The sequence below is a fragment of the Trichoplax adhaerens genome, genomic scaffold (genome assembly GCF_000150275.1).
Source record: "Trichoplax adhaerens TRIADscaffold_7 genomic scaffold, whole genome shotgun sequence".
Taxonomy (NCBI): Eukaryota; Metazoa; Placozoa; class Uniplacotomia; order Trichoplacea; family Trichoplacidae; genus Trichoplax; species Trichoplax adhaerens.
The window spans coordinates 2,043,864-2,064,114 of record NW_002060949.1 but is presented as its reverse complement, the minus strand read 5'-3'; the positions used below and the strand labels follow the sequence as shown (position 1 = coordinate 2,064,114).

Here is a 20,251-nt window from a genome sequence, read left to right as displayed (position 1 = left end):
TATGATATTCAAAATTATGGCCTCTACCTCATTGATGGAGGTGAAGAACTACTGTAATCGCTAATAAGGTTCTCTTATATTTTCCTCGTATACTCCGTAACGAGCATAATAAATATCAAACTTTAATTTTAATAAGAAATTTTAAATTAGGATCTCTACCACATAAACGGAACTCGAGAATTACTAATAGCTAGTATCAAAAATTCTCTCTGTAATGGATGATATAGCACTCCATCGTAATATCTCTGTTACGTATCGATTACAGAGTATCAGTGGCTTTGATGTGATCCTTCAACTTATAGCCTTTGCCACACTGATCAATTTCAAGGATTGCTAAATACCGGTAATTCCTCATAGAGTTCTCCTATACCGTGGATAATATTCTCTCGTAGAGCATCAAACAGTAAATTTGATACGATAATTGTAATGCAAATTATGGCCTCTACCCCAAGAAAGTTTTTCGATATTGTAGAAACCACCCTACAGTGAACATAGAGTACCAAATGGTGATTCGATGTGAAACTCAAAATGATGACCTCTACTGCACGGATAAGAGGTATGAAGTAGAGATCGAGAATTGCTGATAATTCCTAACAAAGTTCTCCTATATCATGGGAAAATGCTCTCTAGCTAGCGCAAACTATCCTATTTCGCCTAATCCTCCTCTCCATCTCATAAAGAAAGACTTGCAAATGGCAGGGTGCATTAGTGAAACTTAGCAGAACATTTAACCTTGTCCAATGTCAAATATTAAAGTAATATAACACAGTAGAAATTGATATTAGTAACACCCGGAATGTACGCACGTTTTTCAGTGATCGTTTCAAGCTGAGTCACTTTTTATGCGTCAATTCTTCTACTTTCACTGAAATCAGTGAAAGCCTAAAACATCAATCGCTTCGCCATTTTATATGCGTATTCCAAGACTTTCTTCTCCGTTCAATCATTTACGGTATCTTATCTGATCATTAGGTAATTTAATAGGTAGTAAATTGTATCTATGTATGCTTGGGTGATAATTCATTATACAGATAAGTAAATAAACGTTGTTTTTTTCTTACCATGTATTGGTAGAGCCATACTTGCAAAATTGGTAATCGTACTCAGAATTTCAATTTTTGATATTTTTCACAGACAGTGAAAATCTCCTTCACTCCAGGATGACTTCTTCACAGCCTTTCATTTCAACTCCGTTTAGTGTATCTTCTACAGTATCTCGGTTGACAATACAGTCAAGTAATGACCGCAGCAATAGTAAAAGCAATTTCTTCGATATAGCCACCACAAATGATGAGTTTTCTATTCATGGTAGCCAATTAAATCAGAGACCAAGTTCATATGTAGAGAATTTAGTATCCAGCAATCATGGTCGAAATGTGACAGATGGTATACACCCTATAGATTTCGCAAGCAATACTGGTTCACTTATGGATGACGAGGTGCAACCTAAAACGGTTAGTTATTCTGATACAATTAAAAACAGGCTAAATCAAGCTTATGTCAATAGAGGAAGAAGTCCTCATGAGGAAATTTATTTCTCGATCATTACAGCCCATAATAATGAGCGTTTGCTGGAAATCCAGTCAACTTGGAGTCGCATTTTATGATGCAGAGACTTGTATCATTAATATGTGTGCTGATATTGTTGAAACTGAAGACTTTACAATGCTAAGGAAAGGTAGCACTTACTGAAATCGGACTTACGTAATATAAAACATGTTTATTCTGAAAGTACTTAAATTAAACAAAGTATACGTCCATGACCCATATAGCAACGGATATTAAGTGAATTTAATAAGTTAACCTTAATCATAAATAATCATGTACTGTACATGTATAACGTATAGATGTCTTTAATCTTAATATTGAAGTAACTTCTGACTTCTCTAGCTATTACTCAGATTGATCCAGATATTGTGCTTACTTTTGCACGCCAAGATACAAAAATCTATCAAGCTTTGGAAGGTATAAAATAACGATCTGTAAAGCATGACAAATAAATTACGTTGATAGAGTAAACATTTATACAATTTTGCATCACAGTCTTTAACCTAAATCCTATATAGTGATGCTGATTATTCTTCTGATATCACTTTACTTCCTATTTAAGATATCAAAGCTGAACATAGCCGAATCAATAAAAGTGACCTCTATAAAATTGAAGTCTTACCTACAGCTAGCTTCTGTTAGTTTAGAATAGATGATCTAATGTCTGAGTATACTTTTGTAATAACAAGACTTTTATTAATATTGTACACTAGTAACCTAGCAGATACGATATTAACAACATACGGAAATGAATGCTAACAGTCACATAAAATAACTCTATACCTTATAATTATGATATTATTTAAAACTATAAAGCGTCAGAATCTGCAAAACATCGTATTGGTTCGCTACTTAGCCGCATCCGTAATCAGTCTGATATGCTAGAAATTGAGGAGTTAATGACAATATCAGCAAAACTTTCATTCAACAACGTTACTATGGTACAATAATGGAGTAAAATAATAAGTATAATACTCTAGTTTGCACTGATCTATCGACTTTAAAGTCTTAGTAACCAATCCATATCAAGTACTGTATTAATTGCAGTGTTAGCCATTTGGCAAAAATGAGTCCCAATCGTTACATCTAGTTTATAATCCACGTTCTTTCTGATAGATTTCAGCCATTGGCGGACTCATTACATTCTTAGAAAATAAACATGGCAGCAATCAACTAAGCGAATCAGAGGCGCATATTCATGTCGTCGATTTGCAAATGTTTTCGTTGTATGTCAAATTTTATAACACAAATATTACCTGTTCGTAAACTAGTTCGATCATTAGCTGCTTAAATTGTTGATTCATTAGTAAATGATGTTAACTAATTATTATTACGCATTATAGAGCAGGTGTTATGCACATCGATAAACATACATTTAGGTAACGTCACTGTTTCTGAGTAAAGTTTCCGGATAACTCAGAAATATTAATGACAATTTTATTTCGAATTGCTAATTAGCGCTCTACAGATTTTCTGTTTCGACGATCAAAGTCCACCAGATAAAATCGAACATAATCATAAAAAGCTCTCTCTATTTAGTTAGCTATCTTATTTTTTATTCAGTTTAAATGTGAAGTTGTGTAGGCTTTAAGCCTCTGTAGTGAATTATTCGGTAGATTCGGTCAAATCTAAATATAAAAGTCACAATTATCACAATAATCTTTAAAAATTAGTAAAACTAGTCAATCAACAATATAATTATTTATCCTATTACTACCGTCTTAGAAATGGCAAATCATACTCGATCTACGATTGGATCCCGCCTTCTGAGGTTTTAATATTAAGCATTATCCTTTATATTCACTAAAATCCAAGTGAATTTAAATTCTTCATAATTGCTTCCATTCTTATAAGGTTATGGTTTATCCGCCCTATCTGTGAAATGAATGCATTACGAAAGCGATACGACGTCATCTCATATTTCTTAGGAGTGCAACAATACGATGTTGCAATGGAACTGCATCTACATATAAGAAAAATTAGGAATATATCAGTATGTATCGTAATAGAAAGTAAAATTATAATCCCTTAATATAATTGCAATACGGTGTAATTATGGTACATATTGATCTGCAAGAGAAATTAGGAATAAATGCGCAAATTTCGTCTCTCATACATACTCATGTTCATTATAGCGTATAATTTCTCGAATGATGATAGCTAAAATATCTATTGAGGATTGGAAACTAATATCATCGGTATGCAAATTCAATAATATCACTTTTAGAAACTTAAAACATTAGAATTATTTCTATTATCAATATATTCACTACGTGCAGACTATACAAGCAATGATTGAAATAGGAAAATTAAGCCAACATTTACCGCAGTCTATACCACTATTTCAAGAGGTACGATAACTTTTGACAATCAATTTATATGATCTAGGTTAATTAAACTATTAATATCTTAGCTTACCTTAATTATTAACTTAGAAAGCTGTATTTTAAGAATGTGAAAAACGGCTAAAAAATATTAATCATAATGAATTATAATTCGAAGCTTAAGAGTTGTTCCCTGAAAGTAGAATTTTATTAATTAGAATTAATGAACTCTTTGATATTAGCTAATAAGATTTTTATGCTTAACGTTTCCAATTGTTCAACTTCTAGATTGTTAAAATTTGCACTACAGGCACAAATCAAAATCTTGCGAAGATTATCTCCGACACGGTATCGTCTATCAGAGAAGTTATAGACCTGATAAGTATCAATTAAATCACTCTAACGGAGAATTTTAAACTGTCTAATTCGAGGTAAAAATTCGTTATTACTTTTATATTGAAAAAGTATCAAATAAAATCTTTTTAGATTGACCTCCAAGAATCTAAAAAGCAGAAACGATTCATTATCAGACCTGGCAAAGATACTCAATTTGATAACGGTGATTTTACTTCAAATAATAAAAACTAAATACAGTATAGCTAGTCTAATAACTGTTGCCCAACTAACTTCCCTCTGTGTCTGATATAATTATTAAAGATAGGCGTACATACAATAGATTACCAGAAATTTTGACTAAGGTGGCTTCGAAAGAATTAGAGAGACTAGATAATCAAGTCCATGAATGCAGCGTTATCTACTTGCCACAGGTCCTTCTACACACGATTTACTTGTAATAACTTTTTTGATTATTTATTTTAACATTAAACTAGAAATCAATCGCAAGCAGAAGCACTAAAGTTTGAAAACAATAATTTTAATTAATTTCAATTTAAATGTGTTTTCTTTATTAATAAAATCGATATTATCCTATGTTATATTTTTTACCGTATCGCTCGCTATATCAGAATGATATCTATAAATCCTATCATCTTTTAATCAGCTTGGATTCATGTTAGCCATCGCAAAATTATCATTTATGCTTCTGAAAGTGATTTCCTTATTGATGGCCTCGACTTTATGGTAAGTTATTCAAGTAAATGCATATAATGATTATGCTACAATTTTTTATATCTACCTGAACAAACTCTATTTGCTTATTTTTACGCTTCGGTATTAGTTTGTTTCCAACGATGTGGCGTACTATAAGAGCCCTCTTACCAAAGGTACAGTTATTAATTTAAGGAATGGCGATAGTCTGGAATATCATATTTCACGCTTGATTAGACATTGATACTCCATACTTTATTTAATAAATTCTTAAAATAATCTTTATGTTCAGAACTGGATGAATCCTTAGGAGATACTCAATGTAGATTACTAGGTGAGAAATAAAATGCGAATTTTATATCCACTCATTATTACACTTATTTACTGGTTATCAACAAATGTGACCGCATGTATAGACAGATGGGCTGAGTGATGGCTTGAATCCTTACACTATATCCATTATATTGTAGATAAAGAAATAGAAATTATGCTTCAGCTGCAGGAAGTAGTATTACAACATAAAGATGATATTCTCTCTTTACTCGAAAAAATCGCCGAATTAGATTGGTAGATATCACAGATATCTATACAGTTGTATTTTGTGTACTGTGCTCAATGAAGTGGTTGTAAAATCCCATGCTATTTTGTGTTAGTCTTATTGCCCTGACGATTTTAGCTAAGCAAAATAATTTCATTCGTCCAAAGTTAACTGAAGCAAATAAAATAGCTATTAAAAAGGGAAGGTAGGTTCATTACCTATAGCTCAGCAATAGTACTACTAATTTTATTTAGCGCTTAGTGCTATAGTAAAGTGTACCTGTGATGTTATAACAATCATATCGTAGTTTGTGTCAGTTGTGCAACTTTTGTATGCTAAATATTAATTCAAGTGTCTGTATGTCTTTCATATGGATTGCTAGATAAACTAAGATTAAATTATATTGTGTTATAAAGTTTACATAGTAAGTGAGATGTCACGCTATATTTACTGACTTTCTCATAGCTAATGAATATATCGAAGTGCAACCTGATACCATAGTACTGTGCATATAGCAAATTATTTATTAACTGTAAACTTTTACTCTATTCAATATAATAAGTAAATCATCAGCAATACGGTCTTACATAAATGAAGACTCTGTTTTCTTTATTAGAGTTTAGCTAAGGTATAATAAAATATTCTTTGCGTCAACGTCAAATTTTATAGGCATCCTCTCCAAGAATGTTGCCTTGATCCCGGAAAATTCATTCCGAATGATACATATATAGAGGAACAAAAAGACAGAATTAACATTATCACCGGTCCTAACGCCAGTGGAAAGAGTGTGTATCTGAAACAGGTACTAAACAAATAAACACTCAATGTATGGTACTGATATAAGTTTAACTATCACATCAAAAGATGGAATAACTGAAAATAGTTCTATTTCAATACTTTAATTATATCCCCGTAAGGTCGGTCTAATAGTATATATGGCACATATCGGGAGTTTTGTTCCAGCAGAGGAGGCTGAAATTGGCATTTCAGATAGAATTTATACTCGAATCCAAACTCACGAGACGATTTCCGTAAACTTATCAGCATTTGCAATTGAATTAACGGAGGTAAACCTCGATCGCAGAAATCTTACCGTACAACATATTCGAAGATATCGCATTATTCTACTGTATCTTTATTCTTTACCATAACTAGTTCATTGATTAATGTCCAAATGCTATCTGTTATAAAATAATTAGATTGCCACTAGCTTGATGGGTGCGACCGAAAAATCTTTAATATTAATTGACGAATTCGGAAAATTTACTTCTCCAGTTAGTTAAATCCTTCTTACGTAAAGATTTCTATGAATTATATCTCGAATTTACGTATAGAAGTTGCCAACTCGAAATTATCTATAGAATATAAAACCGACCTTTTATTTGCAATGAAACGTGATATAGATCGATGGTTTAAGCCTTACAATTGCCATTATTGAATTTTGGCTGGAGAAAAGATGTCCACCAAAAATTTTAATATCAACTCACTTTACTAGCATTCAGAAACATAATATTCTACCACAATCAGATCTTTTAAAGTATCAGGTACGTATTAAACGTATTTTGAAAATTTTTATTTCTTTTGTCGACGTTATACATAGACTTAGTTTAATTTAATTAATTAATATAAACTAAGATATAAAATATGAAATTCTGATGTATTACTAAATTAATGGTGTTATTTTCATTTTACTATGAGAAGTTAATGAATGGAGTAAATTATCGTGTAGGATATAGACTTTACGACTTTAAAAAAATATTTTTTAACCTATTTATTACCCATCTTACATAGACAATGGATACCTTGATAGAAAAAGACAACATTGCATACTTGTATCAGCTATTGGATGGGTTATCTTCTAGAAGTCTAGCGTATCACGTAGCAGCTGTAGCTCATATTCCAACTCATGTCCTATCTCGAGGCAGAGAAGTAGTTTGGAAAATTCACTTTTCGTGCTTTGACTAATGCACGACATGTACATAGATCACTCTACTACTTTTCAATTCTAAAATACGTGTACTATTATTTAAATCACAGATTGCCGAGGCGATAATCCAGGGAGATGCAATTACCCGAAGTGGTTCAGAATCTACTGCGGAGCGATTAAAAATGTATCACACTACGGAACTGTAGATTACATTTAACGGTTACGCCTGACTGATTCACCAATAATTTATTAGAGTAAAATTATCTAGTTTTTTTTGTATATATATATATATATACTGTATAATATATATATATCAGTCGAGACTAGTTCTTCCATAGATTTAGGTCTGTACAGTGTACAATATCGTCTTAACTTCCGTAAAGTATTATAGGGGCAATAGTAAGTTGTTCTGTTATTATCTAACTTAACATTTTTTATGGTTTTAACTTCCTTTAGATACTCAACAATTGTAGACCGTTTCCTTGAAACAGATCTCGAAAATAGCGATATGATAAATTTTCTACAAAATTATGTTATTCCAGCCAGTAAAGATGCATAACCTTCATTTTTGGATAAAAATATCTTTGCGCAAAATTGTTTACTTATTTCTAACTTTAGCCTTTTATGTTTTGGTTATGTCAAGTTGATATTATGCTATGTGTAGTAGCATGTTTTGATTTGATTGGCGGTTAATAATGAACTTGTACTACACCTGAGTTAATACGAAAACTATAATAATAAATTTAACCCTTAAAGAAGACATAATTTAAAAGTATTATATATTTTGTCTTAATTCGGTGCAAAAATACCGTGATAAATGGGTAATTCGCATTCATGCCAAAACTGAATGATTATTATGAGCTGTTTAAGTTCGGAGTCGTCAAAGGTTAATTTTCCTTTAATTGTATGATAATGTTGATCAGATTGTTGAAATTCATCAATTACAATTTTTTATGTGATAAGAATGCGTTCAAAATTAGCAAAAGTTGAACCAACTTTCTGAAATCGAAAAATTTCTCTTGAACAGGCTTTATTATACTACAGTGTAGAGTCAAGTCATAGGGCCATAAAATTACTGTCATTTCTAATAATAACCATACGAAGATTACTGCCGGAGAGGTTTTAAGTCGTACCATTTATTTCAAAGATTTTCATACTTTCACGAAGAACACGAGAAAGAGAAAGACAAACTATTGATAATTAAAATTGCATCCCTAAACGAAAATGCAATTACTCAAAATTACGTCGCTTTATATTTCTGTATCTGTTAGATTAGAACATTGTTTGAGGTCTATTCTTCCGCCAATCTGCGATCTTAGGGTTAGCAGCCAAACGATCATATAATCCACTAAGTCCCGGGTGATCTTTAAAAGCATCAGGTTTAGCAGCGAGAAGATAATCACAGGAGAAAATAAATCCAACGTCAGCCAAGGTGATCTAAAATATCAGAAGGGGATAAGGTTATTTACCTATCTATCGTTCTGCTATTTTACCTTATAATTCAAATTAGATTAAAGTTGAACTCATTTATCTATTTGCATAAAATATTATTGAATTCACACAATCCAATCAATCTACAGCATCGTAGGTATTCTTGATTGACAATAGAGGCAGACATAGGTAGCCAATACAAATAATCTATTTTAATAACGTACCCTATTGCCGACGAAATAGTCACCAGTGCTTTCTTTTAGAATCTTTTCCATTGCAGATAACCATTTAGGTAGAAAAGTACCATAGAAGTCTTCTGTTAGCTTGGCCTAAAAAATGTCAATCATACTTTGAATGGAAGTATTATATATGAAGTTACCTTTGGTTGCATAGTGTAATGTAGTATATTATAATTATTGATAGATGCAGACGATATACGTAATGATAGGGTCTACTTGAAAAGGGTACGATATGCTACCTTTTTTTCCTCATCTTTTTCGAAATTCGCCGTCATCATTGCCTTTGACATGTCATAAATACTTTCTCCAACCATTTCAATTTTATACTTTTCCATGTTATCATTTCCATGGAAACCTATTGAGATTGTTGATGTTATAGTTCATGAAAAGTTAGCATGTGGACGAACAAAGAGACTTGATAGCTCGATGTTCAAGAGCTAAGTCAACGTAAAGCAAAAGTCTGTAATTTGTTATTGAAAGTAGTGAATTGCATACATAGAAACTACAGCATTTCCTAGAGCCAATAACAGCTTCTGATTAATTAATTAATTATATTAAAATTTACAGTGTGGCATGAACAGTTACGGACTACAAAGCGTGTAGGGAGCAGCTCATTACTGATCATTGGTTGTTTAAAGTGAGATTGAATATTGCAATCAAGTACATTTTATCACACGTTCTAGTTTTTGTCCCGCAACAACTTTCAGATTAAAATGATGAAAGTGATTCCTCTTACCAAATTCCATGGCAAGATAATTCGAAATTGCATTGCTTTGGATCATGACATTCCCATCTTTTTCCAGAATTGGTAGTTGACGGAATGGATTGGGGACGTCTACATTTATTAGAATTAAAGGCGTTAACACCAGTAAATATCATTAAGGAAGTTGACTGCATTTGTTTCAGCTTTCTTGACTGAAGCAATTATAATTATTGATTTCAATTATGATATGGATTTTTTCTAGCCAACTCGATTTAGCAAATTAAAATTAAAATTATCATTGCAGAATATCGTTTTGAATTCAAGGGTACACATTACACAACATATTTGCTACATTGCTAGGCATTGATGTGGGTTTTACTTGGTTTCATCTTTTGCCATTCCTCCTGTGTGACCCGCTTATCTTCATATTCGACACCAGCAAGTGCAAATAGATATCGAGCAACTTCTGCACGAGCGCGAATATCGAAATAAGTTAATTTGTATTGAGGCATTCTGATTCAAGCTTGGTCAACGTCGCGTTGGAAAAAACAACCTGCAAAGCTTACAACGAAGAAAGACGAGTAAAATGAAAAGTTGGTAATCCTTGCGCAGTATTAGACTAGCCTAGCTGAGGCAGCGTGAACTAGGACGTTATTTACTATCACACTAAATGAGGGAGGGAGTATTGTAGCAATTGTAGGCCGCAGTGGGTTTACACAAACGTGCACAATGCCACATAGCAGTTACTGTATTGTGCGGTACCTTGTCACCTGACTCTGCAAGTTCAATGGTTAACTGTGCATAAATAAATAAATAGAATTAATTAATATACGCGTACAAATAGAAGTTTGTTTAGTTTTAGGTGCCTAAACCTTCAGCATCGGAATATTATTCCCTTTAGTCGAGTCCGAGCTCTTAGCAACCTGCAGTGTCCTGCACTAGCTGCGCTGCCAGCGCAGTTTTTGTGGAAAGTACTGTATACTACAGTACAGTACTGTACTGTACTCCACAGATGGACAGATAGATAGTACAGTACAGTAATTTTATCAACACATAAGAAACTTTTCTGAATTTAATAAAAGGTCGGTCGGAGCATTTTTTCGATCTTGTGCTGCATTGATTTATTTGGTGCTTGCTCTTTCTCCTGAAACGTTCTAACTTTGGTACTTTCTGTACATTAAATTACATATATCAGTGATCCTTCGATTTTACTGCATTCCAACAAATTGCAAAGATGCCATCATATAAGCTTACTTATTTTGATATTCGTGGCCGAGCTGAAGTCAGCCGTTATATTTTAGCAGTAGCAGGTATTGATTATGTCGACGAACGTTTCACCGAAGAAGAATGGCCCAAGATTAAACCAAGTAAGCAGAGGCCTCAGCCGGCTTAACCATGTATATTTAGCTAGCCGTGCCAAATATTAAAATGTTACGTGTATTTCCCTTATGGTGATATCTGCAATGACTGCAAATTTTGTGTTGTGCCATCTACTGTAACGTACTATATGGCACGTTTCGGTGTCTCTTCTTGAATAGTGAAACATGCTGATTGCGTCAGGTTCTTTTATGAGCTCCAACCATTGGTACTATAAAATTTCTGCTTAAAACCGCACGTCTTTTATTTTCACTAGCTTGTAATATGATTAGACATCAACATAGAGTGATTGAATGACTACTAGAAGAAGAGAGAGTCTTCTAATAGTCCTTGAATGATACAGGCTAAAAAGCAAGACTGGAAATTGTATTCATGCAGAAAGCTCATTTGTTAGACGTAATGTCGATCAAATTCATTGCTCAAATTTAACAGTTACATATTGCACAGTACACGCGTACTTGTACTGTAATGTCAATGTAATGCAATTCTTGCTATTATTCCTAATACTATTGCAATCATCGTTATTAGCCGTAAAGAATCCTTTTAAGCAGCTGCCCTGCTTAGAGATTGATGGTAAAGTCTTCATTGAAAGCTTAGCTATCGAGAATTACTTAGCTGCAACCTTCGGTACGTCAGTTTATGTATTTGCAAATTGCATTTATCTCAATCAATTCGAATTCTAGTTTCCATATAAATTAATAAGTAAGTAATAATTATATCCGATTCCTAATTTGCTATTAGGTCTTCATGGTAACAATAACTACGAAAAATATCAGATTGATATGGTGTCGTCCGCTGTTACGGATCTGATAGAAAAATATATGATAGCAGCGTTTGAAACAGATGAAAAGAGAAGGGTTAGAATATTTGAAGCATACAAGACTAGAAATAATTTCTTGCCTATGCGGCCATAGTTATTTGCTGACTTGAGCAGAATTTCAGCTTACGGCTGCTTTTAGCAGTTATACTTTGCCGTATTGGTTCAATATTATATATATATATATAATTATAATTTTGGATGCACTAATGAACGGCAATTTATGAACTACGATCCAATATTTATTTGATGTTGATGTTACTGCAGGAAGTTAGCAGGAATAACTATTTAAAGTTTCTTCCGGTCTGGCTAAAGGCCACGGAGGCAATTTTTCAAAGTAACAAATTCGAGTACTTGGTTTGCGATAGGGTAAGTCGCTACAAATGACAAACGAGTACCGTTCTAGACTCTATATGACAGGAAAACGTTGTTGATATCGGATGGTCAATATATGTATTTTGCATAAGAGACTAAGGAGAGGATGATATGCTAACACATCTACTAAATATTAATCTTTTCTTTTAGTTAACTTTGGCAGATCTCCAATTTTTTTGTGGAGCTGAATACTTAGTGGACGATGATGAGCATGTCTTTGACAATTTTCCTAGTTTGAAGGTTTTGTTCGATCGTGTGGCTAATGTCAAAGAAATCGCGGAATGGAGAAATAAAAGACCAAAGAGAGACTATTAATCCATTTATTGGAATAGTACGATACCATACTTTACTGTAGTCATTTTAAAAATATTGCTATTGCGGTTACAATGGTAGGATACATGTAATAAGTTAATAAAATGAATCAGTCATCGTAATGATGTTAGCATTTCTGGCTCTTGGCGATGTGCAGTATGCGTGACCTGGAGCTGCTTCTAAGTTATAAGTGCCAATAAACTCAATACAGCTCAACAAATTGTGGTTAATTATTGTCATTTGGATCGTAGACTAGACCTGACGTAGACAGTATAACTTAATCTTATCTTCTAATTTAATTATTGATCAAGTGAACATGTTTGAGAAATCATTTTTACATTCGACTGATTTCTGTGAACGTCGTGTGAGTCTTAATAAATAATAAACATATTGGCAATTATAGATCTATTTATCGATCGGTTTAGCTCCTAACTCAATTCTTTTTCGCATTGCACCTTATGATGAAACGACCTTATGCTGTCGTTACCACAAAACGATACATCAAAGAATAAGATCAAAGTAGCGTACATGTTACCGCTATCAATTTTCCATCCGAACTATGTTTTGAGCTGCAGATCAAATATGAATACTGTATTGTCAACAAAAATAGAAGCTACTCCTCCCAAGCATAACCCTCACAGATATGCAAATAGTAAAATTAGTACAGCAATAGCTAGCTATCACGTGGAGAAAATGAATACAGTATGTACAATGTTAACTTAGCAACATGTTCGTACTTGTCAAGCTGCCAGTACTCTATACTGTATTTACTATTGAAACAAATGGACGGCGGCCAGGACAGGACTTCTTGAATTAAAGTTCTTCAGTTATTGTAGCTAGGTATGCAGCAGCAGTCATTTGATGGGCCGTGTGGAGACAGTTGCAAGGAGCTCATCTTGGTTGGTAATCTTAGATATACAGTACTTGCATCTAAAGTGAAATAGCGCCATTAACTAATTAAAAATAAATATACGTACAATACCATGCCAACTTACAAACTTACCTACTTTAACATCCGTGCACGAGCGGAAGTCGCACGCTACCTATTCGTTTTAGCTGATGTTCCATTTATTGACGAACGAATCTCCGAAGAAGATTGGCCCACCTATAAACAAAGTAATGCACTGTATCATCGTCGAATTTGATCCTATTTGGATGGTGCTTATAAAATGCTACATGTAAATTGTATTCTCCTGATTTTAGTGATTGCAACTTTTGCATTGTAGAAGGCAGCTGCAGTCTGCTATTGTATGTAGCAACTGGTTAACAGCTGACTTTATGCCGACGTTTCCTTGATGGATTCATTATACTGTACAACGTTAACTTCTTTTAAATCTATTATAATTCAGCAGATTTTGATCATTAAACTGTTAAAAGTGCAGTATACCGTACTTGTATACTATGCTGACGACTCCACTAGAGTACAATAACTTTGGCTGAAAAAAATTTGTATTGCATGATCAAATTAGCTTTGGCATAGTCTATTATAACTTATAAGTATTCTGCTCAAGGGTGATGACTTTGTATTTATCTACTAAAATTAGCTGTGAAGAACCCTTTTCGCCGATTGCCAGTTCTGGAAGTGGATGGTAAAGTTTTTATCGAAAGCATTGCAATTGAAAGCTATTTAGCGTTGACTTTCGGTAGGTGAATAATACCCCTACAGTTAAATGGAAGATCATAGTTGCTATGCGCATTGTAAATCTGCTATAAAAAATAATAGCGTAATGAGCAAATAAAAGTACCTCATAACGCTCAATATGGTGGTTATAATTATATCGTATAGTATGTGCGAATAGGATTGCACATCTAATGATAAATTTGTGATAAAGAATCAGGTACATGAGTTCTGATCGCGCAGAGGTGGCGTGGCGTATTGTAAACATGTACAGTATACTTTACGCTTGAATTATAAGAAGTAAAACCTTAGTTTATTAACGGCATTGGTATGATTAAAGATTGATCATATTTGCATTAGGATTTCATGGCAAGAATAATTGGGAGAAGTACAAGATTGACATGATAACTTATTCCGTCGACGAAATGTTTACCAAAATGTTTACATCTCAATTCGAGCCAGATGAGGAAAAAAAGGTCAGCTTAAGTTTGATTGTTGTTGGCACCAAATAATTTTACGATTATTCAACCAATTATTTCATAACTGATCATTTCTGTATAATAAGAATTTAATCTTGAGCACTAATTCCTTAAGGAATAGTAAATGATACTGCAGTCTTATAACCCGTCACTTTAAGAATATGATGTACGATACACAGCAGCGCTCAACAAATTCAGCAGTGCAAAATTTCACTATATTAACATGCAGTACTCTATAACCATAATAAATACAATGATGTACTATTTACTTGCATGCATGCCATACGTATATTGGTATATGGCAGCTTGTAAAATCGATTTTATACGGCAGACTGCTCTCTTGTAATTAAAATTCCCACTAAGAATGACCGTAACACAGTAGCATACTGTAGATCAATTTTTGAGTGTAATTTTAGATTTGCTGCTACCAACCAAGTATGTACAAATTACTGTACTTGACTCTAAATTGTGATACTAATAATTGTAAAACCTTATGCCTCAACATTAACCATAAAAATCATCCAACATTATCTTAAACCAAGAGAACATATTTATATACTACATCCCCGTAGCAAATATTCAGCTTTCGGAAACAAGAATCTGTGGATGTAATCAATGATAGTAGTATATTCGTATCTTTATATTTATAAAAGTATTGCGATTTCATTTTCCTCCATAAAATGTCAAATACCTGATGGTATACGAGTATTGCCAATGTTAACGTATTTTAATACTGATATAGCGAAATCTTCAAGAAGATTATTGCAAATATAAATCAACATGGCTGAAGGCTTTGGAAGCAGGCCTAGAATCTGACTACTTGGTTGGCAACACGGTAAGCAACGAAGTTTTACCAATTTGTGCGTAGTTTAAGTTTTATCTTTGCGATGATGTTGAAATGGTACCCTATTAGTATAACTGTATAAGTAAGTAAAGAATACTAAAGCAATGATGATGATGAATTTACCTCTATTCTTGTAGATAACTTTGGCCGATCTAGAATTTTTCTGTATTAGTGAATATTTATTAGAACAAAATCAAAGCCTGTTTGAGAACTGCCCTCGATTGAAAAGTCTATTCGATCGAATAGCAAATAATAAGAAAATTGCTGATTGGCTTAGTAAAAGGTCAAAATCAGTATGCTAGATAGCTGATAAGTCATGACTATCAGATTTACTCTGTTAAAGCAATGCAACAAAATGAACGAGAGAAATACTATAAAATCTGTTCATTTAGCACTCCATTATTTACTTCGGAAATTGTGGAAAACTTTTATTTTCTGTACACTGTTGTGCAATAAAGATATTATCAATAATGTTTAAGCAGCACTACACATGACATTAAGTGACCTGTTGCGTTGATGATATTAATTAAAAATAATAAAATCGATTCCAGTAGCTTAATTTACATTGCTGATGAAATTAAGATGGTAATTGTCAAATAAGCTATCAATCATTGCCGGAATATCCTTACTAAATTACATTATATAGTATAATATTACACATTGAAGTGTAAATTAGGATTTTGTTACCAAATACCTGAACTTGCTGTACATTTATAGAGTATATACTATGCGTAGCAGTTGACTGTAATATATCAGCCTCATATGTGTAAAGCTATAGACAACCTTCGCAAACAATTATTTCCATCATTGTATCTGGCTCGATTCATCCAGTATGTTCTGCATTAGTTCTTTTGCTGTAGTTGTACTGGGTAGATTTCCAACTTTAGAAGAAACAAAGAGTATTAGCATACATAGTATTGTAATTTAAGTCTAAATCTGCACACTAACAGATTTTATGTCGTTACTTATCGTACTAATTAATGTTAAAAATACTTGTATCAATGCTATTTGTTCACTACGATTCTCATACTCGTATTTGCAATTACACTCACCACAACTTTCAAACTGGTCCTGTATTTCTTCGCATTGAGGAATAATCTCAGTAGCCATGCTTAATGTTTCATCTCTCAGTTTCTTTAACTAAAATTATTTAACGGGCATTTCAAAAGGTGTTGTATCTACAAACCATACTTACAATTATGACTGATTTAATAGAATACCTCAAAACTAAGTTTAGATCTCTTTTCATCAAGTTCTTTCAGTAACTTTTCACAGTCCAGGTTTGAAGATAGAAGTTGTTGATATTCAGGGAGTATGTCTTTTTCTAAAGATACCAGGTCTATTGGTCTAATCGCCAATATACAGACAGACGTGATTAATAGCTAATTACATCGATACGAACACTTGTTGATTCTTCTTTAAGATAAAATGTTACAAACTTTTCAAGCTCATCTTTTTGTGTTTGTGCTTGATCTGCTAGTCCTTTTTCGTAATTTTTCCAATCATCTTGTTCATTTTTAATACTAACATAGTATGAAATATATAAACAAAACGGATAAAATTTTCAGCGCACTGAATCGTTGCAAAATGTTATAAAAACACACCAATTAATCCTTTCGGTAAGAATTTGGCGAACTTCATCTTGTTGTTGCCTGAAAGAAATGTAATGCCATATCTGCAGGAAATGTCTCAAAGTTTACATTATCTTTAAGTCACGATAGTCTTACATCTCTATTAATAAACGTTGTATATGTTCAGCTGTAATATTTTCCAGAACATCATTTGAAACTTTTTCTGTGTCTATATGATCAATAAGAACCCAAAATATGTTATTTTGTTATTTAAACATTTCAATAGATTAACTTTAGGTAATGCTATTAATTTAAAGGAAAGGTGAAAATGGATCTTGACTATAATACTAGTAATACTGCTAGATTATTGAGTAAATTATTGCTTTATTGACAAGTACGTAATGTACGTAATATATTGATGACAGCATAACAGATTTACTTACCATCACTTTGAAAGTCAATTTGTGCCGATATCTCAATTAAACTTTCCTATAAGTGAATCAATAAAAATTGAAATCAAAATATAAGAAAGTACAATAATATATATATATAATAGCTGTGGCTTAAAACAGACATCACTTCTAAATCCAAGTTAGGAAAACGTTATTCTGCTTGGCTTACATTCAAAACATCTCGGACGATACTCATTAGTTTCTCAGCAATAGGTGTCGTAACAATCTCATTCGGATTTTCTTTCTTTGATTCAACTTGCTGGGTTTCCGCTTCCACATTACCTGTGTTTTCATACAGAACATGTAAGATGTTTGACTATCTTAACACTATTTTGAGGATTAGGCTAGTTTATTCAGTGAATAATTAATTGTATGATAATTTGTCGCATAAGATGTGATTGTAATTAGCACCTACTACACATTTTCAATGCGCTTACTCTGCGTTAAAAGTATCAACTCTTAGCTTCCACACGATCGCATCTACTAGTAAATCATACTTTACTGATATAAAATTGATCATAACTAATATTGACTGCATTTACTAATGTAATTTGTTAGCGATCGTGTTAATAACGTGCGATTTTTGAGTAAGTATCATTATAGAATCATGAACTACCGGCATTGAGCTCGATTTTAACATGTATAAAATACTATGCAGAGCATTGTCCATTGGCACGATGTATTTATCTTGCTTAGGCGAGATATGGAATAATGTTAATGCACATTAAAGTTGATTGAATACCGAAACAAAAGTAGCTAATAGTTACCATCATTATTTAATGATTGGAAAGATAGATCGTGTACTTACTTTTAGATATACTTTGCAGAACATGATCTGCAATTGATGCTGATTCACTCTTGTTCATGTGAAAGCTAGATGGTCGCCGTTTCTTACGTTTCATTCCTTCCTAAAATGCGATACAATGCAACAATGTAGATTAAATTCATCTGTATTGATGGTGTTAAAGCCTTGTAAAGTGAATGTCATGTTTAATATAACTGGCTATCACAATTCAATACGAGTATCATGATGTCAGGAGGGCTTTTTTTTAATTTATTTTGCAGTATTATTTACAGTAATCGAGCAGTCATTCAGTAGCAAACATTGCTATACGTATTACGTAGTACATCCAAGTCCAAGTACAGTATCAATTTCTTTACTTTAAGATATCAAAGTGGAAGCAATTTACCTGACGTCTACGACGTCGATCAAATTGAAAACCAATAGAATCTTCATTGACCTGTAAAAATGTAAAGCAATCATTTTAGATACATTAGTTTCCCTTACATCTATACCATCATTACCAAAGCTTTATTAAACCAATTGGCACCATGTATTTCATCATGATCATACAGCAGTAATTGTTTGTACCGCACTTTTATTGTACTGTATCTATCATGATTGTAGGAAAGATAAAATGATGGCCTAATAGTAAAGTAGATGATGTCATGTATTATAATTAATTACTAAGTGGGTATAAAATGGTGTGTCCATGTGACATACAAGAATGGTAAGTTACTTGTACAAGGACGATTACTAGCTATATGGTAAGTTATTGTCTATCTGTGGACGATTACTAGCTATAAAACTGATTATAATTATAATCCATCTACCTGTTCAAGGAAAGGTGGAATAATTCCTACTACTCGCTAAGACCTGGCAGTAAAATATAATAGTGTAAAGTATCAATTTACTACAAAATTTATGACTAAAGTATGCACTATTTTGTAGCCCGATAGTCTATTGCAGACATAGGATAAATCTTAGCCATGTAGAATATCATTTGTCAATTTGTTGCTGAAGAATGATGAAATCCAATTATTAGGTTAAAATCAATCAATATTTCAATTGTAACTATCGGCTGTAATGTCCGCAGATTATCTAATCTACCGTACCGAGAGCTGATGAGCAATACTGATTAGGACACGTTTTATGGAAAGTAAGACATTACAATAGGATGACATGATTGACTATTTCTACCATCAATCCTTACCAATGGTCCATGAAATTCACGAGGAAGCCTATTCGCCATGATCATAATACAAGATATCAACAGGTTAGTTCGTCTTGATGATGAAGATGGAAAAGGACATGCTATCATCCAATTGATAATAATTAACCTACGCCTAAGCACAATCCACTTACTCAGAAGGGGAAATCGGTGATGTTACTTCTGCCATGGATGGTTACAGTAACCTGTATAATATCCTAGCAGAGAGGAAAATGGAGATTGGAGAAGAAAAAGGGGAGAAATTAGAATTAGCCAGCCTGTAATCCTTATCCCGATTAAGTTGGATTTGACCTTGGCGCGTAATCGCCTTTCCCAATGCATTTGTCTCACTTGAGTCTAAGCACTATCATGATGTTGATTCACTAGTTCCCAGTTATAGTATAGATAAAGGATAATTTCTTTTAAGATCGCGCTATCATGGTACTCATAAAAGTCTATTTTGTATATGATTCAGTATTAGATTGTGTCGGCGACGACGTAAGTCTAACGACTGGTCATGTCATGGGTACCGTACCGTACCGTACCATATCGTTCCGTTCCATACCATACTGTCCCTTTCCTGGGTCATCGTCGTTCATTGCTGATACTAGCAAAGCGTCTATCGCCAAATTTTTACTGGTCATTTTAACTGTAACGT

At 33.1% G+C, this 20,251-nt stretch overlaps 5 protein-coding genes across 5 annotated transcripts; 3 read left to right on the top strand and 2 right to left on the bottom strand.

The window, feature by feature from the left end:
- Positions 1-503: 503 nt before the first annotated feature.
- Positions 504-7,943, top strand: TRIADDRAFT_58009 (uncharacterized protein; the record flags this gene model as incomplete). Its single annotated transcript, XM_002114283.1, has 22 exons — positions 504-556; positions 1,313-1,454; positions 1,552-1,678; positions 1,891-1,965; positions 2,365-2,489; positions 2,665-2,774; positions 2,892-2,927; positions 3,403-3,541; positions 3,828-3,899; positions 4,359-4,431; positions 4,873-4,952; positions 5,050-5,095; positions 5,212-5,253; positions 5,390-5,486; positions 5,573-5,662; positions 6,127-6,259; positions 6,375-6,524; positions 6,657-6,731; positions 6,861-7,001; positions 7,249-7,386; positions 7,495-7,568; positions 7,841-7,943. 22 exons carry the CDS (start codon positions 504-506, stop codon positions 7,941-7,943), a joined length of 2,121 nt encoding a protein of 706 aa, XP_002114319.1.
- Positions 7,944-8,504: 561 nt separating this feature from the next.
- On the bottom strand, positions 8,505-10,269 carry TRIADDRAFT_64073 (expressed hypothetical protein; the record flags this gene model as incomplete). The annotated part of the gene is made up of 5 exons (XM_002113963.1): positions 8,505-8,821; positions 9,040-9,144; positions 9,294-9,409; positions 9,791-9,889; positions 10,137-10,269. The coding sequence occupies 5 exons, from the start codon at positions 10,267-10,269 to the stop codon at positions 8,657-8,659; spliced, it is 618 nt and encodes a 205-aa protein (XP_002113999.1). The 3' UTR covers positions 8,505-8,656.
- Positions 10,270-10,991: 722 nt separating this feature from the next.
- TRIADDRAFT_58007 (uncharacterized protein) lies at positions 10,992-12,641 on the top strand (the record flags this gene model as incomplete). Its single annotated transcript, XM_002114282.1, has 5 exons — positions 10,992-11,124; positions 11,663-11,761; positions 11,876-11,991; positions 12,219-12,320; positions 12,477-12,641. The coding sequence occupies 5 exons, from the start codon at positions 10,992-10,994 to the stop codon at positions 12,639-12,641; spliced, it is 615 nt and encodes a 204-aa protein (XP_002114318.1).
- A 980-nt stretch (positions 12,642-13,621) lies between these two features.
- TRIADDRAFT_58006 (uncharacterized protein) lies at positions 13,622-15,881 on the top strand (the record flags this gene model as incomplete). The annotated part of the gene is made up of 5 exons (XM_002114281.1): positions 13,622-13,754; positions 14,183-14,281; positions 14,617-14,732; positions 15,478-15,570; positions 15,717-15,881. 5 exons carry the CDS (start codon positions 13,622-13,624, stop codon positions 15,879-15,881), a joined length of 606 nt encoding a protein of 201 aa, XP_002114317.1.
- Positions 15,882-16,954: 1,073 nt separating this feature from the next.
- On the bottom strand, positions 16,955-20,237 carry TRIADDRAFT_58005 (uncharacterized protein; the record flags this gene model as incomplete). Its single annotated transcript, XM_002113962.1, has 9 exons — positions 16,955-17,102; positions 17,184-17,231; positions 17,307-17,379; positions 17,594-17,639; positions 17,772-17,884; positions 18,411-18,510; positions 18,793-18,843; positions 19,597-19,624; positions 20,134-20,237. The coding sequence occupies 9 exons, from the start codon at positions 20,235-20,237 to the stop codon at positions 16,955-16,957; spliced, it is 711 nt and encodes a 236-aa protein (XP_002113998.1).
- Positions 20,238-20,251: the final 14 nt, after the last annotated feature.